Raw genomic sequence first — 26420 nt, forward strand, 5'->3', positions numbered from 1 at the left:
ATGATAAAAGGCAACTTGGAGTCAGTGACTATGAAATTACAGAGTTTGCATATCTAAGAAAGAATATAGGAAAAAAGAAGAAAATCATTAACTTGAAGCAGGCAGACTTCCACCAACTCAAGTCAAAAACAGTCTAAGGAAAATGTAATTGTTGTTCCAGCAGAAAACGTAAGGTGTTCCTATTCACCTTGACCAAAAGCTCACAAAATTTCACCTGTGCGATAGAAATCAGATTGAATTCTAACACATGCAAAATAACAATATATGTGTATAAAACTCAATCAGAAAAGTAGGGCAAGAAACCCACATATCTAGAAAACATTAAAAAAGTAATGTGGTTTAATAATAAGGAAGAGCAAAAAAATGTTGCTTTTCTTGTTTATTTGGGCAAATGGATGGAAGATCATGACATAACTGATGATCTCAAGAAGGTCAGAGTATTTAAAACCTTTTTTTTTTTTTTTTTTTGCATGTCAGCTGCAGGCACATAACTAGCATAATTAACATTTGACAACGGGTTAAGAACCAAATGTAAACCAGGAAAGGAATGGAGCAGAAGAGCATTATAAAATGTTCTAAAGTCAGCCAGAATAGATAGACTATGGCCTGGGATATTTTAAGAACGAGGTGAATCAGTCAGATCATCAATTACTTGAGAATTTATGAAAGATGGCTAAGAGATCTAAGACTGGGAAAGGACAAAAATAACAGCTGCCTCTTAGAAAGAGAGGAGAGAGAACACAGGAAGAAGAGCCTGGAAATAGTAAAGCAATCAATTTAAATTCAGCTCACTGAAAAAAGATCTAGAATTAACCAAACTATTTGCAAACACTTGAAAGCAGTAAAAAAAAAACCCCAAAAATCTAATTAATATCTTCTTTAACCCACTTATTCACTTTGATACTGTCATATCACAAAATTATGGTTTTGCAGGGGCCTTTTTTATGACTTTATTCAACCATTTATTAACAATCTGGATAATGGTCTTATTAAACTTGCTGATCAACCCTCAAGCCTTCCTCTTCTCAATACTACTAGAACACAGGATAGAGGACTTGGTTCCTTTGGGGCACTGTACTTCAGAAAGGTCATGGGCCACCTGAAGAAAGCCCAAAAACAGTGCAAGTCAGTAGAGCAAAGAGAACGCAATCCATTATGAACGTTTTTTTTCAAAAAAGATTGTTTGGCTTAAGACAGAGGAAAGACAGAGGAGTACACAGCAGTTCTTTTCAAACACAGAAGAGGATAATCTGATCATCTTTTTTATCATGGCTATTAAAATTCAGGAATTTGAATTGTAGCAAGAATAAGGGTTAGGCATTAAGGAAAACATTCCAGTGCCTAACCTTTAGTCTTGCTACAATTCATATAGTAGCAAGTGGTCTTTACCACTGAGACCTGTTAAAAATTATAGACTATAAGCACCAAGAGTTAGGTAAGGACAGTTAATCCTGTTCTAGAAGACATGGATGAACTACATCAGGAGTAGGAAACTGTAAATTTCAGCTGCACTTGGCTCCTCAGAAATTCACATGTGGTTACTGTGTCAAAATTATGACATGTCCAGCACGCCAAGCACAGGATGAGCAGGTGATCTGTTCTAGTATGGGAGCTACTGCTCAACCCAGGTTTCCACTTACAAAAACAAGTATTAGTCAGGTTCTGTTCAGAGTGAAGTTACCTATTTTCCTGGAACCCAGCTTTATATTCAGCTTACCTTGAATCCAATTATGGAGTTCTGGAGTCCTGTAAGAGCATTGCTGTTCATAGGATTCCTGCTCTTTGGCCTCTCCAAGGCATCTGGTATGCATCAAGTGGCTTCCGTCCAAGATAAACATTGTTATGCAGCTCCATTAATCAGAAAGGCTGGGACACTCCCTGAACTGAATAACTCTTGAGGTCATTTCTATGTCACCTGACTCTTTCCCTCACTGCCTTCCAGTACTGTTATGAGTGCTGATAATCATCAAAATAAATGCATGCAGGATAAAAAGAGTTTGAAAAAACTGTGCATTGCAATTTTACCCAGGCAGTTTGCAGGCCAAAGGACAGGATTGTGTGGCTGGGCAGCCACGCCATTCTCTGTGAATGGAAAGGCCATGGGAGAACCCCATGCAGGAGAGAAGGACTTACCACACATGAGCAAAAGGGTCCAGACAACTGCATTTTGACTGCAAAGCAGTTATGGCTCAGTTACAGTTTCTAAAGGGACAACTGTAGGAGGCAATGTGTTAGTGAGCAGCCCCATGGAGAAGGACCCTGGAGTCCTGGTGGACAAATTATCCATGGGACAGCAATGTGCCTTTGTGGCCAAGAAGGCAAATCCTGCAGTGCATTAAAAGTGTGTCCAGCAGATTGAGGAAGGTTCTCCTCCCCCTCTGCTTGCCCTAGTGAGAACTCACCTAGAATATCACATCCATTTCTGGGCCTCCCAGTTCAAGAGGGACAGGAATTTCTTTGGGAGAGCACAATGGAGGACTACAGGGATGATTAAGGGACAGGAACACCTGCATTATGAAGAAAGGCTGAGAGACCTGATGCTTTTTAGTCTGGAGAGGAGCAAACTGTGAGGGGATCTAAATAATGTGTATAAATATATGAGGGCTGGATGTCAAGAAGGAAGGGACAGCTTCTTGTGCACTGTGACAGGACAAGGGGTGATGCATTCAAGATACAAAACAGGATGTTTCGCCTCAACATGAGGAAGAATTTCTTTACTGTAAGGGTTACTGAGCCCAGAAACAGGCTCCCCAGAGAGGTTGTGGAGTCTCCTTCTCTAGAGACTTTCAAGACCCACCTGGATGCATTTCTGAGAGATCTGCCCTAGTTTTGGTCCTGCTCTGGCAAGGGGGGTTAGACACAGTGATCTTCAGAGGTCACTTCCAACCCCTGACATTTTGTGATTCTGTGAACTACTAGTGTAATCCTATCAGCATAAAGGGATCTACAATAAGGAAACCAGGGAACTATGGACCAGTGGGTGTGACTATTACACCTGGTTAGACGGATGGTACAGAAAAGGAGTGGAAAGCACATGAAGGAACATGGTATTTTTGAGGAGTCAAAGTACTATCTCACATCATCTTATGAGCATCCAGGTATACAACAATATTCTGCTTTGAAAGACATTTCTCTGTAGAGCATTTGTACGATAGTGTATCAAAACAATATTTAAGACAAGATTTTCCTCCACTGATGTAATGTTTTTTCTCAAAATAGTGAGCTGATGTAAGAAAAAAAGAATAAGCTCTTCAGAAGAAGGTTAGTATTTTCCTCAATAGAAAATTTCCTCAGTATCAGTTATGTACAGAAGGCAGAAACATGCATTTTGGTAGCCTGTCTCACATCCCTTGCTATCCCATATGCTTAAGACCTGCCAATTATAGATTTTAAGCTGAATCATAAATTAAAGGATGCTGCTGTTACTGGAACTAGCAGACTTATGAAAACAAACAGTTATTCACTCTGTGGTTTTGTTTACACTCTTCAACTAGCCCAAGAAATTCAAATCTCATGCTTTATACACTGTGACATCGGTCAAATTCTTGTCTGTCTTTTGGATGGCGTAATGTGGATACATTGTTTTAGCTTAAAGTGAATTTGAGTACCCAAATAATCAAATATAGTCTCCACTCTAGCTTCTGTGATATCCTTCCCACCAAAACCTGACAGGCAGAAAACCTTGGGATGGTGAGGGGGAACACACAGTAAAGGTTGCAGAAAAATGCTCATAAACTGCGGGTAAACAATGAGTTCATGATATAGCAATTTAAAATGCTTAAAAAAATGAACTAGTTAGGTCTCTAACATACTGGAATTATGGAATAAATGCAAGAAAGCAGTCCAAGAAAGCCTTTTTTTGGTGTGCTTAAAGCTTGAGACACCTTAATCACTAGCACTTTAGGCAGAATCTTTACTGAACACCTAAATTCGTGCTATTGGCAGAAGGAAATGGAGGTTGTAGACACTGGTGCAGGAAGAGGTCTCAGTCTCTGCATTATAGCTCTGCAGCATGTTCCTGGTCACAGTCTTCAATAAGAACTGAAAAGGCTAAAAAGAGATTCAGTTAAGATACACACAGCAATATTCACCATTGTTTATCTTAAAATTGATTGATTTTCATAGTTCAATTGCAGTAGTTCTTCTGGCTAATGTAACATCTAAGGTGGAGGACAGCCTGTGTAGTGCTGGAAGAAGGCTGGGACACCAGCTTTGAAATTCCTCACCTTAAAAAACAAGAGCACTGAACATGCTGGCTGAAGCAAAACCTTCACTTCTATTCTCCTCCACCTCCCTTCTTCATAAACAAAGCAAGCAAAATACCTCCATTGTCACTTTTCCCAGAGAACCAGAAAGTCAATGTATTCATTACACACAAAGTTCATTTTATATTAGCTGTAGATAGCAACATGATGGATACTTTAGAAACAAACGAGCAAGAGACTGCGGGCTGTGGCAAAGTATTCCTTCATTTTCATCTCTCCCCTTGCCTATGTCTTTGTTTTCTGCATGCAGGTTTGTATTGATTCCTTGGAAAGTAATTCCTTAAAGAAAATTCTGTTTCCACAGATATTTGTTACTTAGGTAAATATTCTGCTTTTCCATAACGTTTTTAGAGGAAAGCTGTAGCTTTAACAGAAGTATCCTCACACAGCCCACAACCTAAATTTTCCCACATATTCAGAGACTGAGAGCAGAGCTACTATAATATACTGTCTTTAATTTTGCATACAGCCAGCACTGTGCATTACCAGCTCCAGGTACAAGTCTGATTATGGCCTGAAGTATGCCTTTTACTAGTGTGGGGTTTTTTTGTGACAACCAATCATGGGCCATAAAAAAACCCAACCTAAGTAGTATTTTTTTCTGCAAGTCAATTTATGACGGAAATTAAGCTTAAAACAGTGTTTCTCTTATTTAAGTTATTTCTTAGGCATAGAGAACATTAAGAAGGTGAAATGAGGAAAGAAGAGACAGTAACCTACTGCCTGCACAGAATTATGACTTGCTCCTATTCTATGAACAGAAATTTCCATGAGAAACATGGTATATGCTTGAAAGATTGACTTACTTCCTGCAAAGGTTACTACTTAAGTTTCACACAGGACCAGTGGACACTTTTTTTCTATAAGTTTTCTCCAGTCGTGATGAGGGGGAAACACCTATTTACCTGAATCGTTCTCTTATTTCTAAAAGACTGAAGCGTTTCTTTTATGGTTCCCATTTTTAAATTACCATCTCAATATGATCAATGGAGATTAATTGGAAGAACAGGCTGCATTACTAAAAAATATGGATTCATAGTCCCTGTGCCTGGGGGCCAATAACAAGTGGTGTACCACAGGATCAATACTTGTACCTGTCCTATTTAACATCCATATCAATGACCTGGAGGAGATAATGTGCACTCTCATTGAGTTTGCAGTTAACGCCAAACTGGAGGGACCAGTCAACATGCTCAAGGGCAGTGCTGTCTTCCAGCAGGACCTAGATATGCTGGAGGAATGGGTTGACGGGAACTGTGCAAAATTCTGCCAGAACAAATGCAAAATCCTGCCCTGGGATGTCCATGTAGTGATGCAAGCCGAGAATCAACTGTCTGAGGAGAAGTCATGCTGAAAAGGACCTTGTGGACAAAGCGTAGCCAGCAGATCAAGGAAGGTGCTTCTCCTGCTCTACTCTGCTCTTGTGAGAACTCACCTGGAGTACTGTGTCCAGTCTTAGAGCCCTCAACACAGGAGGGACATAAAGCTCTTGAAGTGGGCCATGAGGATGACAACAGTTCTGGAGCACCTCTTCCATAACGACAGACTGAGAAAGCTCAGCTTGTTCAGCCTGGAAAACAAAAGACTCTGGGGAAACATTAGAGGAGCCTTCCAGTATCTGAAGGAGCTATAGGAAAGCTGGGGAAAGAACACTTTACAGGGCATCTAGTAATAAGGTAAGGGGCATAGTTTCAAATGGAAGCAGGGTAGATTTAAACTGGGTATTAGGAAGAAGTCCTTTACAATGAGAGTGGTGAAACACTGGAACGGGTTGCCCAGAGAGGTAGAGGAGGCCCCACCCCTGGAGACATTCAACGTCAGGCTTGACGGGGCTCTAAGCAACCTGATCTAGTTAAAGTGTCCCTCTCACTGCAGGGGGGTTAGAACTAGATGACTTTTAAAAGTCCCTTTCCAACCCAAGACATTCAATCATTCTATGACTTGGTCGGCCAAAAACTGATGTTTCCCCAGCAGCAGTGTAGGCCAATGGCATCATGGGCTGTGTAAAAAGGGGCACAGCCAGGGGAGCAAGAGAAGATCATCCCCCTTCACTAAGCAGTCATGAGAGCATGAGCACCTTGCATACTGCATCTTTTTTCTCTCTCCCTACAAGAGAGACATTGCCAAACTGGAGTAAGCGCAGTGGAGGGCAAACATCTTGTTCAAGTGGTTGGAACATCAGCCCCTGAAAGGGAGGCAGAGGGATGGATGGACCTGCTCTGAAGCAACTTCCCTGGAAGGGGAAGGAACTGGGGACACCTCTGAGCAGCTTTCCCCTTGCTACATGTAAGTCATTGAGTGTGGTGCTCCGTAGCTGTGCATGGTGCAGGAGGAAAGAGAAGTTCAAACTGTAGAAGAAAGGATACCTTTTTCCCTACGAGGACATTGCAGCAGTGGCGAAGGTTGCCTTGAAATGTAGCGCAGTATCCATCCCTGAAAGTTTTTGAAGCCCACATGAGTAGAGCACCAAGCAACAGGGTTTGAGCTCTTCAATAAGCAGAAGGCTGGACTAGGGAGCTCCTGAGGTCTCTTTCAAGCTGAGTTTTATTGAGATTCTCTGATCGTGTTAAAAGAAAAGCAAAGCAAGTAGATAAAAACATAGATTTAAGCTGCAGCTGCAAATGTTGAATATCAACAACATCTTGATTTAATCTCAGTTTCTTGCAGTTGTTCATGAAGTTTTGAAAAAAAAAATGTTTCTGTAATGTAATGTAAGTAGGTTCTCTCTCAACAGCAAAATCCTTGCAGTGTAAACTCTACTAGCCAAAGAAGCCCTTTATTCTCTAGCATAGACCCTGCATGTGTACCCCATTATACCAATCTAGAAATGTATACATTAACACAGCTTTTGCTAGCTATAGGAAAGTGTTGCATGCTAAGCCAACCAACCAGAGTTTGACTGGTCTAACTCTACCTATGGCAGATTTTACAAGAACAGCTACTTTTGTGCTGTACAAGCACTTGGGTCAGTGCTCAGGCTCATCATTCACAGCTGGTCTTGCAGAAATTGCTGCCTATCAAAAAGTGGCTACTGCCACTTTACAGTGAAGGAACTATTATGAACTGAGCTGTTGGAATCCTGTTTGACATCCTGTTGATGAACAGAGTTACACACTCACATACTCAGAGAGCAAAACCAAATTCAGCCATTTTATGTCTTCCGCCCTTGGTTCCAGAGCATTATGTTCTCAAAGGAGAGGACTTTCCATAGACTGTTTGGAATGAAGTAGCAATCATGTACAAAGAGAAATGACAATTTACAGTAGCTGGTGTTGATATTACTGGATATAATGTCAGAACAAATGGTCAGAGTTCAGATATACACCAACTGTATTCAAAACAGACTTGTTTTTCTGGGCTTTTTAAGAGGATTAGAGGGAATCTGGAAGAGTGATAACACAGGATAAATGAAAAAGTGAAGTACACAGGCATACATGAAATTATACAGTTTGAAAGCCTGATGTCTTGTAACAGTTGTAAAAACAATACAATAAATTTTGATACTATTGCTGAGCTAAATTTAAGATCCATGCTTCATAAAATACCATACTTGAATATTCTGAAGCTAATTTCTGTTGGTGATTAAAATTCTACTACAGACTAGCAGCACAGAACAAGTATAGTACTTCCCCAAATTCTCCAGTGAAACAGAGTATATAGGTTATGAAATAGAGTATGGATTTTTTTTTCTTTTTAAAATTTTTTTAAGAGAGAAGCCAAGAAATCATCAATCATCTACTACTGGGGCAACAAAGAAAATTCGAAATATTTATCCTATAGACACATAACACACATCCTTATATTCCTTCAGCTCCAGATTACCGATAGACTGATTTTAGGGGGGAAGTCCCAATTGTTACTATTTTTTAAAAAATTATCTTTTTTATCAGCTTCAGAGAACGTATTTCACAAACTCCCAATCCTCTCCCATCTATCTAATGATAACCTTCAACACACCAAAGCCAGGATCCCAAACCAGCCCCTACCTACACTCTTATCTGTCTGCTGTCTTCCCAGTCCCATCCTCACCCTCACAAGCTTACTGTCTGAAAATTACTTCGACTGCTTTTGTCTAAATCTGGTCTCATTAGCTATGAGCTATGTCTGATGTTAATCCACATGAAATTAAAACACCTGCCATACGAAGAAGTAAAAGACATTATCTAGTATAGATAAAAATTTTGTGGAGGTAAAAATCCAGAATATATAATAAATCTACTGATTTATTAATATCTATGCTTATTTGTAAAGACAATGAGAGTCCAGTAACGTATTTTCTATGGACTGTCTAAGTGGTATTTTAGATGTCCAGCTCTCACTGCTACTTGGTCAATACAAAAGTTTGTATTGATCCCAGATCTTAGAATGTTACAGGTATGCTGTAACAAAATGCCATATCTCTGGAGCTGCAATATACAAGTTCTCTCCTAACACAGGTGCTCCAACCACAAAACAAAAGAGTCAGGATGCAACATTGTGGTTGCAATTTCTAACCCAAGGAGTTACCAATTGTAATTTGCCACATCTTCAGTGGCAGGAGGTAAGCATGAAAGGTTTGACAAGCAACTGATAGGTTGCCAACACAAGCATGCCTCTGGAGGTGTGGATATTAGCCACTTAACCAGTGGTAATAATGGAAACTTAAATGGTCTTTGCACATATATTAACAGAAGGGCTATGGTATTGCTTGACATTGTTTAAAAAATGCAGAGTTCTGATTTTGTGATTTTTTTTTGAAATCAGGAAAAGGCAAGAGGTGGTTATGTTGTAGGAATAAGAAATATGTATCTGTGTACCCTTAGTTTAAAGCTTCTTTGATGCTTCTAGAAGACCATTATCAACATGTCACACCTTACTTCCCTTAAGTCAATCAAAAACTGGTGATGTCACAATTCTTAGACCATCCTGCCCCAGCTACATGTTTTTATCCCTGACCATTTGGTCAGGCACTCATGGGAGAAGGCAGAGAGCCAGCCTAGAGTGACAGCGTGGATGAGGACTGACCATTTGCTGTTTACAGATGAGCCTTTGAAGCCCACCAGCTCCCTGAAGCCAAGCAGGGTTCAGGTGCATAGATCCTTGTGCAAGAACAAGGGGAGGGCAGCTCCAGCCTGAGCAGCAAAAGGTGCCAGAAACTGCACCCTCCCTGGCCACTGTAAATCAGCATTCAGGTGTGGTGGCACCAGCATTCATGTTCATGAAAGCACCGCAGGAGAACTCAAGTGAGCTACAGTTCTCTCTTCTCTACAGTTCTCTTCTCCTCTCTCTTCTGCTCTCTGCTCGGTTAATGTCAGAGGGGACTTTGTCCACAGCTTACCAAATGACTGTGAAACTTGCAACACTGGCTTGTGCATACAAGGAAGCCACCATGGGGGTGGCCACTGCAAAGGCCTTAAAGATCAGTATGTCACTCCTTAAGCCAGCTTTATGCGTGTGGATCCTTCTCCTGCACTTTGTCATTGTAAATGATACTTAAATAAACTGATGGCACTATGTTCGTTTTGACTGTTTTCCTTCCTAAAGGCTTTTCTCAAAAGATAAATCTTTATTATTGTAAGGGAAGTCCAAGCAGCAGCTCTCCCTGTTGCCATAGGTCATTGCCTATGCTCACAACACTTACCTGCGTGTGCTTCGACTCACACCTGGTCGAGGAAGATTCCGTGATCATCCTTGCACTTTCAGCTACTCCAAACCTCATGATTTCTACCCGGCAGCAGTGCCTCTGGCACGCTGACACTCCCTGCTCCCTAAAATCGGGTTCAAGCCCTTCCTGAAGACCAACCCGGGAAACAGCCCGGCCCTTACCGGCAAACGCCGTGGGGATGGCTCCGGCGGCCGCTCCGGGATAGCGGGGTGACTCCTCCGCGCGGAGCTGGGCCCCGGGGGGACAGTTCCCCCACACCCCGAAGGGGAGATGCGCTGCAATAGCCGCTGCCTTCCCCTAGACGGAGCAGTAAAGCACCAGGCAAGGCCCACAGCCGCGGGGCAGCCGGGCACCAGCCAGCAGCGCACCCCAGGCCGCCCCTCCCCGCCGGACATGTTCCCCCGACGCGCCGCTGGACCCGCTCCCTGACCCCCTCCTCCCGGCCGCGGGCCGACAGCCAGCTGCCGAGCGGCCATGGGAGGGGGAGGAGGAGGTGGCGGCGGCGGCAGCGGCGGCGGCAGCAGTGTCCGATCACCCCGGCAGGCTCCCGGCAGCAGAGGGGACCGCTGCCGAAGCTGGGGTTGGTGTGTGGGGCGGAGCGGCGGGCTGCGCTCCCCGCCGTGTCCCGCCCCGTCCCGTCCCGCCCCTCACCGCGGGAGGGGTGCGGGTTCAGCCCCGCGCCTGGCCGCCTTCGCTCGTGGTTGTCTGTCGGTGCCGCCTCAGAAGAAGTCGAGGCCGGCCCTGGGGCGGAGGCAAACGCGATGCCCGGCGGTGCCGCCGCCGTCGCGGCGGCCGCTCGCTGAGGCGCTCCCATGGTACCGGCGCCCGCCGGGGTTGGGGGTGGGGGCCGCGCCCGCCGCCGCCCGCCTAAACTTGGGTAAAGTTTCTGAGCCAGTCGGTGAGTACTGGGCCCGCCGGCCGAGTCCCTTGACGGGCGAGGAAGCCGATCCGGGGCCGCGTGGGGCGACTTCGGGTGGGCTTTCTCGCCCCCAGTCCCGTCGGTCGCGGGCTGGAAAGTTGTGTGACCCCGCGTGCTGTGGGGGGGATGGCGGGGGAGCGAAGCATGGCCCCGGTGGTCTGGAGAAACTGTTCTTCGGGAAAACCTTTTCCGTATGGGCTTGGCTTTAAAAAGCAAAGAGAGAACGGTGGATGAGCTGCCAGCTTCTCGGTCTTCCCTGCTGTGATGGACCTAATCGGAGTGTCTCTTCTGTGTGGTTTATTACAGATGATAAAATCCCTACCTTTCTTTTCTGTCTTTTTCCCTTTTTTTCCCCCCTTTTTTCCCTTTTTATTTTTCTTTTTTCTTCTTTTCTTTTTCTCTTTTTTCTTCTTCCCTTTTTCTTCTTTCTTTTTACTTTTTCTTTTTTCTTTTTTTCCCCTTTTTCCCCTTCTCCCTTTTTTCCTTTTCCTTTTTCTTTTCCTTTTCCCTTTTTTCTTTTTCCTTTTTTTCTTTTTCCCTTTCTTCCTTTTTTCTTTTTCCTCCTCTTTTCTCTTTTCTTTTTCCCTTTCTTCCTTTCTTCCTTTCTTCCTTCTTTCTTTTTTCTTTTTTCTTTTTTCACCTTTTTTATTTTTTCCCTTTTTTCCTTTTTTTTTCCTGTTTTCTTTCTTTTTTCCTTTCTTTCGTTCTTTCGTTCTTTTTTCTTTTTTCCTTTTTTTTACTTTTTTCTCTTTTTTTCCTTTCTTCCTTTTTTCTTTTTTCTTTTTACCTTTTTCTTTTTTTCTCCTTTTTTTTTTACTTTTTTACTTTTTTCTTATCTTTTTTCTCTTTTTTCCCTTTTTTTTTTTCACTTTACGCTTTGTGTAACTGCTACAAAAGACCCAACACTAGGTCATCTTTCTACTTGTGGTTAAATCAGGAATAAGAATGAAGTACTTAAAAAAACTATAGCCCTCTTTTATAATTGCTTGAAGCAAATGTTTATTGATAGAAAAAACTGAAGTTAGTTACCAGTTAAAGAGATGCTTAACTTCAATCAGAAAGACTTAGCTATAGCATAGACTTGGCTGCTGTCATCAGTGGTGAAAAATGTAGTTGGGAATAGAATCAATATCAGGAGATTTGGTAAGATATATTTGCATACTACTGTTTATTTTACAGTTGCTATTTTAAATATTGAGATTAGTGTAGATTGTGATTGAGATGTATTGTGGCTCCAAGTGTTAAAAAGATGTATTGCTTAAAGTTTCTCAGACAGCTTGAAATGTTTAAATAGGAATGTGGTGTCTTTCATCTCCACCACGTCTCAGTCTTGCATTACTAGAATTGCTGCTCGCCGTGTTGATTCTACACGTTAGCGTGTTTTAATAATTGCAGAGGATTGACAAACAAGACAGCTTGCAGTGCTTCTAATGAATAATTTCTAAAATTGCTGATAAACGGTACTGATACTTTTATTATATATAAGAAAATAACTGCTGAAACTTACTGTAATGTGTGGAGGAGTCATAGATACACCCCAAATATTTTGCAGTCACATTCACCCGAGTATGGCCAAGCATTGTTTTCATTACCATGAGCTGTAATTGTCTCCTGGCATTGATGTGTCTGCACAGCACAGTACAGCACAGCCCTTTGCAAATATGTAAACTTGGGAGCTCCATGGAGGAGTTATTTTCTGTAGCACTCAGCAGCACGGCACCATCTCTTCCAAAGAGGGCTGGGGTCTCTGTGCCGTGCTGGGGAGAGTGCAGAGCTCAGTTCTGCACATTTTTATTGACTGAGGTAGCATGTGGCACTTTACGTAGCTTCTTGTGCCCGTACCCAGTAGAGAAGGCTCAAATAAATCTTTGTCAATTCCCCTAATTCTGGATCGATACCTTTCTTTCCCAAGGAAGTATAATACGTATCATTCTTTTAGGGTATTAACTTTCACTCATGGAGTCTCTTTTCCCTTAGCTGTCTGTACATTTCTGCTAATGTGTATATAAACTATAGGTAGCCCTTGCTGCTATCAAATGAAGCTTCCTTGTGCTGCAGAAATTGTTTTTCATCAAAGATAGTATTTATCTTGCACTACTAATGGGAACATTGAGCTGAATAAATACAAAATTATTTATCTTATTTGAAATACCACATTTCCATGGAAAAAATAGAAGCTGTGTATATTTGTCATTGAGAAAGGAGTGTAGGCAGAGATGCTTTGATTTTATTTTTTTCTCTGATTCTAAAAAAAAAAACGTTTTATCAGACACAAACAGCCCTTGCGTTCAGCTCAGTTGAAGCTCTTGCAATCTTAAGGTAGGTGTCAAAACATTTTCAAAGCATTACAAATAAATACAAATCCTAGGACTAGGAAGGAAGAGGGGTTGGTGGGGAAAGGCAGTGTAAGGATACCAGCAGTGCAGTAACAAGCCTGCTCAGTCCACAGGGGAGTACCTAAGTGACGGGGTTGCTGTCTGTTAAATGAGCATGCTTCTCAGATTCTGCTTCGCTTCATGAACTGCATGCCTTTTTCCCAGCTGCTCCCAAATGTTCAGATTTCTGATATATATATATATATATATATTTTTATATATATATATATATTTTTTTTTTTTTCCCTGCCTCTCTCACACACACACATAGGAATTTATCTCTGTGTTATCTTGGAAATGAATTGATGCAGAGGGCTTTTCTTTATCGCAAAACTGCAGCTATTGTTTGAACTTGGTCCTGAATACTTACTAAATTGTGTTTGTTCAAGAACCATGTTACAAACCTGCTTTATAATTGTACTGAGTGATGCCCTGTATACTGTTTTTGTCAAAAAAACCTTGAACTGTTTGAGATTTATAGAAGCTTTATGTGATGCTGTAAAAAGTGAGTGACAAGAAGGCAGGATTCTGTATTCTTCCTTATTCCTTGTATCGCTTGTGTTATACAAGTTGAAGAGGACTGACAGGACAAAGCTTTATCTGTTCTGCTTGAAGTATGGGAGCTCTGGACTGAGGATTGAGAGGAGAAAAGCAATTAGAAGCAATGAGCTGCTGTACCATTGGCTTTTATTACTTTTTATGGCTGAGCCTAGTAAGGTGTATGTCAGGGGAACACTGACACTTTTACTTACAGAGACCCGAAGGAAAACCATTGCTTTTGTAATGGCTGTGACAGTTTGATTTCAGGCACAGAGCAGCTGTAAGGACTAAGGTGTTAAGCAACCAGAGCACAGTGCAACATGGTCAGGACTCTGGGAGCCAACCTGTGCTTGAGAGCATGTGCAAATCAAACCTGGTGAGCTGTGCTTTTGCTGGGGCTTTGGTCTCCCAAGCTTTTGTGGGGCATATGCTGGGGCTGTGCTTGCTGCAGTGAGTTGAAGAACGACCAGAAGGAATGATTTGCAGTGTGCAAATTTTTTTTTTTCTCTGTACTTTTAATCTGTTTGCAGTTTTGGCACATCCACACATGCAGCTGAAACACATGCAGCTAAAACTTTCCAGGCTTGACTTCTTTGTGTTCCATACAGTGCCAGCCTGCTGGTCCATTACGTGCAGATGAACTGTTGCTTCTCTTGGCCGCAATGCTACATGGAGAGCGTAGGGGATGGTGCTTCACGCTAATTTTTAGCTGTGCTTTCTGACCTTTGGAGAGCAGCAGTGGATCTCTGGGTCTGCTCATGCTGGGTGGTGGTAACAAACACTACACGGGAGAGGTGCTTGTTATGTGATACGATCACTGCCGTTCTCCTGTACACCCACCAGTTCTGCTGGTGCAGGACAGCGTGTACGGCACGGAGGGACTGCAGGGGAGACAGCTCGGGGAGAAATGTGCCCTCCATCTCCCCGTGAGGAAGGCTATTTTTGTGGAACCATGATGAGCTCTGGTATCTTCCACCACTAAGGTGCATTTAATAAGGGTGGCCATGTAAGTTCAGAAACCATTTCAGGAAAAGTGATCACCGTTGTAAAGCAGCCTGTGCCTTGTTATTGCTGGGTCTTAGTTAAGTATTTTTTTTTAACAGCTAATTTCCTTGAAATAATAGGTAGTTTTAAGGTAATTTTTTTTTTTTTAAATTGTACTAGGTCTGGACACACATTTTTCAGTGTCATGTCATTTATCTACCAGATACCTTGAAAACTGTATCTCAAAATTGAAATTGTATCCTTGAAAATTCAGAAGTATATTCACAGATGCTCTGATAGAGCAGTATAATGGCAGTGGCCTCAGCTGTGGCTGCTGGGCCTGCAGGTCATGCAGCTGTCTGTTCCTTGGGCTTTTTGGGGTCCCTTGGGGTTGGCCAGGCTCCTTGGTCCCTGAAGGCATGTGCTGAAACCTTTGCTCAGCTGAGAGCAGGAGTTAAATCTGCTTAGTCCATGTTTCATTTTGAACCCTTGAACACTTTCTAGCTGCATACAACTACTTTTAGAAATTTCTGGTGTTCAAACTACGGTATATATAAACATCCTTTATGTTGTTATCTTTTATAGACTCTCTAGGTTGAAAGCCTCTGTGGCCATTTGTTAGAATTACTGTCTCTTATCCCATGGAAGAGTTACCATGAGCTGGCCTGACAGAGAGGGTGTGGAGCAGCAGATGGAGATGGGAGGTGGGGAACACTTCTGAACTCTGCTGCATCCGTGTCAGGATTGTCCATGAGGGAGAAGGCAGATTACTTGCAGAGGCCTCTGTAGGAGACTTCCATGTTTTCTTCTGACTTTTTTTTACACAATCATACTAAGTAACTGACAAAGCCAAATACCAGAATGGTGATCCAGAGCTTAGTAGACATGTCAAGTTGCATCACATCCTCAACAGAACAATCCATGGAGAAGAAAAATACATGCAAATTAGTCGAACTGCATGTTTCTCTCTTTATTGAGCATCACGTCATCATTACATTTAATACACTTAGCAAAGTTAACTTCCTTCTCTTTATTCCAACTCTTCTGACTGAAAGTTGGTTTCAATTTTGGGTAGGATTTTCTGAATTGTGTGGCTTTTACAGGATGAATGGGCTGTCTTTGTCTCTTTCCACATCATTGTGCTTTGGCAGGGTATCTCTGGTGGCCACCAGCAAACCCCTGTGTTTGTGGTGTTGCTCCATATCTGAGTAGACTGGTATTTTCCAGATGCTCTGATTACCTTAACAGCACAGTTAGGTGCTCTGAAAAAATATTATTCAAATTCCTGCTCAGAAGCAGCTTGTTTGTTGACAAGCTGTGGCTTGTGAAGCATATCCAGACAAGGCAGGTTGAAGCCAGCTCATGGAACATCCTGAGCTGTGCTCATCCAGAGGAGGTCACAGTGGGGAGTCAGTGCCTGTTCTGCAGCACTGCCACTGTGCCATCCCCACCCCCTCAGGATCCTCTCCCTGGGCTGCTGCAGAGCATAGGGTGATGTCTCTCTGAGTCTGTGCTGATGTATGTGAACTCAGCAGTTAGTTTCCTCCAATACCAGCAGAGGAGAAGTAGCAGATGATAAAGCCCACATGTTAAACGTCTGTTAAGAGAGCAGAGCTGCAGAAGCTGGTGGAACCATGGCACTAGAGGAGGTAGAAACTTGCTGATAGAGAATAGCAGCAGTTGGATCCATTATGGCAGTTACTGGCCAGAAATAAAGCAGCTTCTGGGGAAGGGTGAATGTTACTTACTCTGGGTTTTGTTCTGTTGGGGAAGCCAATAGTGCAGGTGGCAGGCAACCTTTTGTAGGTGCTGTAATCGCAATAAAGTACGGAGGGATTCAGACTCTTGAGAAGTATCAACACAAAAAGAACCAAAAGCACATCGAACAGGTTGGCATTGATCCTTAGCTTGCATAACCTCTCTGGATGCATTAAAGGGCTGAGACGTGACAATGCTGATCCCTTTGGATGTTCTACATAGCTGCTTCTCGGCAGCTCTGGCTTTGGTCCTTGACTTGTGACCCCTGCCGCTCTTACCAATCATTGCGGTGTCTGTTTCTGAGAGAGCACTTCAGTTAGTACAGAAAAGGACTAACACCAGTGACTCTGTTTCTTTGTCATTCAAAACAGTAGTAACAAAGGGAACCACTCACCTTCCCTTGTACCTTTTTATATACAGACCTGTGTTTGTCTTGGGGGGGTGAGGGATACTGTTTTCAACTTATTGCTGAGGAGTGACATGGAAAATTACCGGGCTATAGGTAGGGAACCTTCTGCAGATAGCTTTACAAATTTTGAGTTTATGTAGTATTTGAGTCATGTAGTATTTCTCACTGTTGTTTGGCTCAAAAACATATCCATGAACATTAGATACTGGTTGTTCTTCTTCGCCTTTTTGCCAGCAAATGTATGTGTTGAACATAATCATTTAATTGTGATAAATTTAAGCAAATGTGTAAATGGCAAAGAAGTGCCACATGAACCATAAGAAATAATTGTCATGGGATCAAGAAGACCATAACAGTAGTGTTTCATCTTCAGCTGTTACAACAGTTGGGCATTAAGAAGGAAATTCAAAGCAATCTCTTCCATTTGCCAAGATTAATTGGTGGAATCACTTGTTGCTGAATGAAAGAGAATAGCAACCACCCTGGGGGAGTTTAGTTTTCTGAAATTTCTCAAAGTCAATTACCAGTCCGCTTTTTTTAGGTGTTTATTAATATTCTGTGGACTACCGTACAGTTTGAATGACAAGTAGATAGATGTGATATTTATGAGTCAAATATTTCTCACCTATCCTGTTAGCTCTGGGAATGCATACAGCATTGTTGATTTGGGAGTTTCATGTAGATGCTAAAAAGGGATTGAAGCGTAGATGGTAGAACCAGAGTTTGTCAGATTTTGTCAGCATTTCCCAAGCAGTAGCTCCTGGAAGCAGTACGCAGCTTGTGGCTAGGAATAGGGCCATATCGCTGGCCGTGACTGCAAGGGAGGCTCTGCAGGGAGCTCAGAAAGACCTCAGCCAGACATGAGCCTTCAGAGAGCATGCACTCATGGCACTGTCTTCCAAACCATAGCAGAACCACTACAGCTGTTCTGTTGTTAATTTTTTTTTTTCTTTTCTCTAACAACAGAGGAATACTTGGTTGAGTGTTTGGGAGTTGTTTTTGAATGTATTGTGCTTTTAGTTTTTAAAGCAGTCTTGGAATTAGTAGTAAGTGAGGTGACGCTCAATATTTCATGGAGTATGTATCCAACCCAGGAGCCCAGGGAACATACAAACCCACCTATTCCTTTTCTTCAAGCAGTTCTCTTTGGCAGTTGCATGAGCTGAAAGGTTTACATGAATTAAAGATTCACGGAATTGTAGAATGGTTTTATGGGCAAGTATGAGGTCAGGCCATTAAAGTTACCTGCTGATGAGAACCCCATCAGCAGTTCATTAATAAGTGAAAATTCAGCACTGAACTGACTAAATATATATAATTGCTTCAATGGTAGGTGCTGCTGGGAGGAATCAAGCATCCTTTCTGGAGTCTGGTTTATTGATTATGGTATGACCCACTTGGCAGCAAGCCTGTCTTGTGAGGCACAGGGCAACAATGTCCTGCACAGCTACTTTGCTATGTAATTGAAGTACACTGCCAGCATTATTTGGGACAGATATGTATCCAATTGCCTATTGCTGCCTAGTTGCATGATAAAAAGAACAACTTTTTCCATCATAAAACTTCCCTGCGTTGTTCATCAGCAAACTGAGCCTGAGGAACTCTGCTGCTGGTAAAACTTAAGGAAAAGTTTCCAGTGAGGGTTTTAACAGGCATGTCCCACCACTCACTACCAAATCTGTTTATTCTGAAGTTTTTGATACAAGGCTGGAAAACTAGGTGTTTGCTCAAAATTCACTGTACGTTCAAAAAAAAATCAGATTGTGGTGTCAAATTTATTTAAAATCTATTTTCATAAATCCAGAAACGTTTAACCAAACACCACCAGTAGGTACTCTCTCACATAATTAATTTCTGGCTTGTCTGTGGCACGTAATGACCTCTTCAGTGATCTCAGGCTGGCTGAAAGCTCACTCTTGAGAAATATGGGAATATGGCAGGCCCTATGTGCAAACCAGTCTCTTTGTGGAGACTTACCTGCTGACCCACTGATCCTCTGGTTCTTCCTGTGCATAGTTGGTGTAGGCACGTGGTGTGGTTAGTCTGTTCTTTTTTCTCCTGCTTGAATTTTTCTGCTCTCTGCACATTGCTTGAAAAGTAGATGGGCACGTGTTCTCTTATTTTTCAAATTAGTTGTGCCAGCTATGCATAAAAGAGCTGGTGCAAAAGCATTTCATATCCATTGTTAAGTGTTTTATTTTCCAGTCTAAAAACTAAGTGCTTGCAGCTCATGTGTCATTATATGCTTGTCATTCCTAATTACTTTCTAGCATGTTCCTAAGTGTGTTGTAGACAGGAAAATATAGTTGATTACTTTTTTTAAACACACAGCTTAAATGCCTCCATAACTAGGCCAACAACAACAAAAACAAAATAATAAAAAAAATCTGTGAGGTGGAAAACTATTGGGATAAATAAACGTGGACATACTAACTTGTTCCTCTTTGAAAGAGAACCTATTGAGAGTCTCCTATTGGTAAAGATATTCTCCTGAAAAAAATGAGACTGCTACATTTTATAAATGGAAATCTGTCATCAGGTATATTTGGTTATTTTCAGAGTGAAAATGTGTGATTTTTCCCTGCAGGTATTCTGTATGCTGCAGCATGGAAAATGTGCAAAGGAAAATGTGGTGTTTGCATACCAGATTTTAAACTCACACATTTGTAAAGGCACACGTACACCAAAGCAGATTTGCAGTTCTGACCTTTAAGATACTCTACCAGCAAGATACAAAAACTATCCTGAGACTCGTGGTAAATAGAAACTGCATTACTAAAAAACAGAGTTTCCTAGCTGGCATTTCCTTTACTTTTTGGAATTTTATTCTCTCTTGTCAAATGACAGCTTGACTACTCTGATGATGCACTGGAATACCAGAAGCCTACTGCCTCCCAAAAGAGCTGTGGTTCCTCAGTCAGAAGGTGAATCTTCAGAGTCACTGCAGTTGGGAGCCCATGGCAGGGGGCTTCCTTCTCCTCTGAGAGCTCCTTCAGGCAGCAGCACAGCCAGGTTGGTTTTGGCCAGGAATGAAGTTGGACCAGGTACAGCCATCCTGGGGTTGAAGGTAGTCAACAGTGACCAGGGCAGCTGCAGCCCCAAGCACAGGGTGGCAGGGGAACCTGGCCCCAGTCTGTGGTTGTCGAAAAACCAAAGGCTTCTGCATCCCTGCACAGGCATTGCAACCAAAGGCAAATCTTGGACAGGCAGTGGTGTAGCAAGACATGGGAAACGTGACCTAATGGTGGCTGATCTGTCTTGTCAATATCCTAAGTTTACTAACATTTCTGATGGATGCTCACATGATATAGTATTAAGTATCAGCAGTTGATATCTGAATTACCTTCTGTAAGAACTCTAGTGATGATGATAAGCCTAAAAAGATAACAATTCCAGTACCTCAGTTTAGTGTCTGCTCTTCAGTGGTATGTGCAGAATTTCCCAGATATGCACTGTCCGCTGTGATCAACAGGAGCAAAGACTCTTGCCATAGGTGGCAATAATTTATTAGTAATACTATGTCATAGTTACGGTTTGCAATTCATTCAACTATGCTAAACAAATATTAAGATACCTGCCCTGGGGAACTGGCAGGTGGCATTCAGGAATGGCAGGATAATTTACAGTGCTGAACAAAACTAATACAGTCACATGTGGCTGTGCTGCATGCTGATTACTTGTGCCTTTAATATATTTTTTGTTGGATGGATGCCTGCTGAAATCTGGCACTAAAAAATACTAGTTACCTCAATGTACCCTGCTGAAATAGCTTTAGTAAAGTATTTTTCTGAAATTTTAGGTTTTATGGAAATTTTGCATATGTCCTGATGAGGTATAACAGTGAAATAATCCTTGAATTTTTGATTTAGAGTGAAGATTGCACAGAAGAGCCTGTGATGTATATAAAGATTTTCATTTTAAACCTGCCTCTGACTGAAATTAAAAATGTAGTGTTTTGGGGTTTTTTTCTGGAAGAAGACAGTTTCAAGAAACCAAACTAGTTAGTAATTTTGGGTTAGGACTACGTAACTCACCAACACTGGACTGGTTAAACATCTTATAAATAAAGATTAATTTTTTGGCCTGAAGCATGATTTTAATGACTTGGAAAAGGCTAAACCAAATTTATTTCAAATAAATTCAAATAGTGCATTAAAATATTTTAAAATCTATTCAAATAAATGAAAATTGTTTTGTATTGCATAAGCAATACGACTTGACTATAAATAAAAAATTTAGTCCTTCTGTATAGGTGATTTGCAGGTCCAGAGAAGGGCTACCTATTTGAACAGGGAGCTGAAGCACCTGTGCTATGAAGACAGGGTGAGAGAGTTGGGGTTCTTCAGCCTGGAGAAGAGAAGGCTGTGGGGAGACCATCTAGCAGCCTCCCAGTACTTGAAGGGGGCTCCAGGAGAGCTGGAGGGGGACTGTTCCCAAGGGCCTGTATCAATAGCATGAAGGGTAATGATCTTAAACTAGAGCAGGGTGGATTTGGATTGGATATTAGGAAGAAATTTTTCAGTGTGCAGGTGGTGAGACACTGGAAGAGGTTGCCCTGAGGAGCTGTGGATGCCCGATCCCTGGAAGTGTTGAAGGCCAGGTTGGATGGGGCCTTGAGCAACCTGGTCTGGTATCCCAGCCCATGGCAGGGGAGTTGAAACTAGATGATCTTAAAGGCCTCTGATAACCTAAACCATTCCATGGGTCTATGATTATTTTCTGATACCAGGTATTCATTGTGCAAGATAATAATCTCTGATAAGGATTACAGTAGACATGAGGCTGATGCCATGGTAGGTGTTAAGTGAGTGCACCTCCCTATCCTTGAAAAGCTTGCATTGTGGATAGGAAAGCTGTAACCCTATGGTGAACTCTGTTGCTTGAGCTGTGCAGGGGCTGCAGCAGCCCTTGCAGCAGCCTGCAGCAGCCTGCAGCATTGCTCTGCCGTTAATAATTATCTAACTGGGAAGTTATTTCCAAAACCTTCTTCACTGCAGCTGGTGCTCAACAATAGCACTGCAGCTGCAGTAACCCATTGGCCTGTGCTTCTGCAAGAGCCTCTCCAGGCTGAAAGGCTCTTGTCTGCTTGCCTCCCCCTTCTGACTCCCAGAAATGTCTGGTGACTCTTCTGTAAGCCTAGTGCCACGCTCTAAACCTGTCTCCTCTGGTAAGGTTTTCTGAACTTCAGATTGCCCTTTTCTGTGTGCTCCTTGGTTGGGCAGCAGCTCAAAGGCAAAGTGGTCTCAGGAGCACCTGGGAGTGTGGTGACAAGTAATCCCTCCTCTTAGTATGCTACAGAATCCCTGCCTTGTCCCTGTGAGAAAATGGCCTTTGGTCATTGACTCACATGCAGTTCATGGTTTTCCTCACAAACAATTTTTTTCTGCAAAGCTTCTGTCTTACCTATTATTTCTTATATTGGTCAGTGGTAGAATATGGCACTGGTATTTAACCTTGTTAATGAAAAAAATTAGAAAACTGTCTTGAATCATGGAAAATCCCCAGATGCAATCACTTTTTTGTTTGGATTTTGTTTAAACACTGCCCCAAATAAATACATGTTAGAAGAACCATGCTAGGTTGGAAGACTTCAAGGATCATCTGATCGAACGTCTCTAGGTAGTAACATGGTTAAGATGAGATGGTGCAGCACTTTGTCAAGCTGAATCTTAAAAGTGTCCAGTGTTAGGGAATCCACCACTTCCCTGGGGAGATTATTCCAGTGTCTAACTGTTCTCACAGTGAAAAATATTTTTCTGATGTCCAGTCAGGATCTCCCCAATAACTTGCACCCCATTACCCTTGGTCTCTTCCATGTGACTTTTTGTGAAAAGATACCCTCTATCTTCTCAGTAGCCATCCTTTAAGTACTAAGATAGGGCAATAAGGTCTACCCTAAGCCTTCATTTCTCCAGGCTGAACAAACCCAGTTGTCTCAGCCTTTCCTTGTGTGTCAGGCTTCCCAGTCCTCTGATCATCTTTGTGGCACTTCTCTGGAGTGAAGCTTCAGATTGAAGAATATTTTAGAGGCATACACAACATCCATCTTTATTTCCAGGTTAGAGGTGAGCATAACAGGTTTTGCAGTGAATCCGAACAGGTCCTGTGGCTGCATTCCCATCACAATGTCCCTGCTGCTGGCACTGTCCTTTGAGCAAACACTCAAAGTCCTATTTGGTTTCTGGTCAGTAAAGACTGCTTTATTTTGTGGATTACGGTGATAACTGTAGTGGCCAAACTAAGCTTCTGACCCTTTGGCCCTAAGTGCTTCTTACAAAACTGAAAATGCAGCTTCTGAGGTGGCAGGCTTATTCTCTGCAGCTAGACAGTGAGTCTTGCTTAGAGCTTCTGCTCTCCCTAAGGTTTATTGCAAAATGAGAATGTTCCATTTGTCTCTGGCAGCAACTCTGGTTTATAAACTTTGTTAACCAAAGTAATATTGAGTTCATATTCCAACATACTTGCAATCTGGTTGTTGACTTTTGGGTGCACAGGGCTGTTGCTCTCACTCAGCACAGTTTTGCCCTTATGCTTCTGGATGATCCCTATACACATTTTTCTTGTTTATTCCATTTTCTGTCAGAGGGCTTGTTCCTGGAAAATTGAATCTGAGCACAGTTTCCAAATTGTGCTGAGGGTGATGGTTCTCTGCTGTGAGAGCGCTTGGTGAGATGGATCATGGGCATTTTGCACATTCTAATTCTTTTTTTTAACTTTGTGGATGGGAACATTTGAATTACCAAAGACTATGAATGGATGGAGTGCATACCTACAGCAAGACATAGTCAGGTAGGACATGGGTGTGGGATTCACATGGGAGTTTCTGCCTGTAGGGCATGTGGGAAGGGGTGGTAGCTGGGAGGGGCTGTGGCTGGCAATACTTGCCAGAAGTGATCTCCTGACCTTCAGCCACTGCCCTTAGCACAGTTTGCCCCTCATATCCTCCAGCCCATCTCCTTCTCTTGGATATCACAACTTTTTTCTTCCTCTGAAGTTGACATTGGCTGCACATGTGTTGAAAGGTGAGCTCCCATTGAACAGCCTGCTGGTTTGACTTGGCTGGGCTCCCAGTGCAGGTGCTGGATTGTCTTGACTTTTAATTCTTATTTTCTTGGTTTGGAGATGGGAAGGTTAAAAGGCAGTGATGGATCATAAGGACTAGTTTACAGAGGCTTGGAAGGTGGATCTTTTAATTATTGAGGAATAATGTTTTTTTATTTGTACAGCATTAATTTGCTTTCAATTTTCACCATGTCAGCTCAGATACAATTACTCCACATCATGGCCTTCCTAGATGAGTAAGTACTATATATTAAAGTGAACTTTTTAACCTGCTACATGAATCACACAGAGAAAGTTAATGCTACTGATATTTAACTAAAAATTTGCAAACCAGGCAAAAGGGAAGCATGTACACGAAAACAATGGTGCCCTTCATATTCAAGCTAATTGAGAGAAGACTGTGTATCCTTTTCAGAGATGGTCAGTGTGAGTTTTGTTACAGCAAATTGACTGCAATAAAGGAGTCAATTTTTAAAAAGGACACTGCCCACTTGACTATTGTGAAATTCAGTAATGTTAAAAAATCTGCCTGATCAGACATAGAGCCTCCCTTTTTTGGTTGGTTCTGCTAATTTCTTGATAATGTCATATTTAGAGGGTTGGGATGGGGAAGCTGAAAAGAGATGAATGCATATAGCAAGGTTCTTTCTGTCTCTCTTACTCCCTTTATAATTCCATGTCTGTTTAGCACCTTGATCTTAAATGTGATGATATAAAATGTTCTTGTTTCAGGTATAAAATATGACTATAGATATAAAATACCAAAAAGCATTTTTTAAAAAAGATGCCTTTCTCCTGCTTTTAATGAAAGTGTATAGCCTGCCTTGTTGCCTACAGAATTTTACAAATATGCTTCCTAAAGGCTGAGGCCCCAGAAGAAATAAGAAAACTCATTTTCAATCACAGTTTTAAGCCAACATCATGAATGTTGAATGCCTGTGGTAAGTTTGGCAGGTCCAGTAACTTCTTAATACAGTTCCATTCAGTGTCTTCGGTGTATGAGGATCTCAGCTACTTAAAACAAACTAGAAACAGCAACTTTCTCTCCATCATCTTTCTCAGCCTGTGAGCAAACTGATTTACAGATCTACATGATGTGTATCAGTTGCTCTCTATGTAGACACTACTTAGGTCCTGATCCTGCAGTGAGATTTCTAAGAATAAGCTGCTGCTAAAATCACCAGTGAGGGGTGAGAAGGGTGCATGTCTCTGAAAAGGCCTCATTTAATGTCTGGGCAGTGCTGAGGAGAGCAGCAAAGCATGTTTAGTGTAGAAATGTTGGACAGACTGTTTCAAGGAAAAAAAAGAACAGGAAGTTCTTACTAGTAAAATTACTGTGTAGGACTGAGTCATACTTGTTTATAGATAAAAAATTGTTTTCATGTTAAAATAGACAGCAGTTTTGTTTGCTTGATAGAATTTGATCAGTTAAATTGTTATTTCAGGAGAGTGTGCCTCTGATAAATAGGATATTACCCAAACCTTAACAAAGTACAGGAGTTTCAGAGTTAATCTTCTTTTAAAAGTTAATAAATCATCTTGCCCTTTGTTCTGTCAGCTGTTTCTTTAAGCAACAGTTAAAACATCCAACTCTGAATGCCACTTACCATTGCTAGAGATATGAACACTGAGTTGGAAAACTGTTTTGCCCTTTGCAGTTTATAGGCACCTTTGGGGTGGTGATAAATGGCCTCTGTTAAAAAGCGAGGCAATTATGTTTAATTGATTGCAGTGGAGGGATTTTTGCCTTTTAAATTGTTTTCTACCTAAGATGTTTTCCTCCTTAAGGACACTGATATGTTAATTTGCATTTTTTTTTCCATGTCTGAGTGCAAATGCTAGCAGCATTCCAGAGCCTTCTTCTCTCATGGTGAGCAGTGTCATGTCCTTGTCATGCATGGCTCATACTGTGCTCGGACACAAATCCTTCATGTATGGATTACCCCAAAATAGAGGAGCATCAGTGGCCAATAGGCTCCCTTTGTGGGCTTGAGTTGAATGTGCGTTCAGTGATGCAGTGATATTTCTCTGTGTAACTTGCATGCTTTGTAATTATCAAAATACCACAAGACAACCTTTTAGAAAGTACAGCTGACTTAATAAATGTGTTTCTGATGTTTGTATCTACTGGAAGAGGCATATGGAGAAGGGAGGGGAAAGAGTTACTGAGAAAGACAAAAAATCAGAAATATTTGTCCTTTTTTCTTTCCCGTGTTTGGCTATTTCCCTCGTTGACTGTAGAGTGATTGGTGTATGTCTGAGTAGAACTGACCAACCAAGATAGTTTTCAGAAGGTGACATATTTTGCTGGTTTTAACCTCCTTTCTTCCTTTGCAACATTTAAGCATGGGGAAGGCTAACAACGTTCAGTAACAGTGAAGAGTGTTTGTCTAGTTTACTCTTAATTCTTTATTGATAATATCTTACCTTTTTTAAGTAAAAAAAAAAAAAAGAAAAAAGAACA

At 41.8% G+C, this 26420-nt stretch overlaps 1 protein-coding gene and 1 long non-coding RNA gene across 8 annotated transcripts in view; one reads left to right on the top strand and one right to left on the bottom strand.

Annotated features, from left to right (window-relative positions):
* Positions 1-366: 366 nt before the first annotated feature.
* Positions 367-10208, bottom strand: LOC139789534 (uncharacterized). 3 transcript variants are annotated; one of them, XR_011723193.1, is made up of 4 exons: positions 10071-10159; positions 6632-7647; positions 5701-5852; positions 367-4041 (listed from the first exon to the last, which is right to left on the bottom strand). It is a non-coding gene; the product is annotated as an uncharacterized lncRNA (long non-coding RNA). The 3 variants fall into 3 exon arrangements; XR_011723191.1 differs by lacking the exon at positions 6632-7647 and having other exon boundaries at positions 10071-10208; XR_011723192.1 differs by having other exon boundaries at positions 5701-7647.
* A 130-nt stretch (positions 10209-10338) lies between these two features.
* The window catches only part of GHR (growth hormone receptor), a 116259-nt gene continuing 100177 nt past the window's right edge, over positions 10339-26420 (top strand). The window contains exon 1 of one of the 5 annotated variants that reach the window (XM_071730401.1): positions 10339-10807. In XM_071730401.1, the coding sequence (XP_071586502.1) occupies positions 10384-10807 (424 nt within the window). In that variant the 5' untranslated portion in view covers positions 10339-10383. Of the gene's footprint in view, positions 10808-19741; positions 19907-23627; positions 23684-26420 lie in introns of those variants that run through there. The other 4 variants (XM_071730404.1, XM_071730405.1, XM_071730402.1 and 1 more) reach the window with 4 other exon arrangements.

Source organism: Heliangelus exortis, chromosome Z (genome assembly GCF_036169615.1).
Source record: "Heliangelus exortis chromosome Z, bHelExo1.hap1, whole genome shotgun sequence".
Taxonomy (NCBI): Eukaryota; Metazoa; Chordata; class Aves; order Apodiformes; family Trochilidae; genus Heliangelus; species Heliangelus exortis.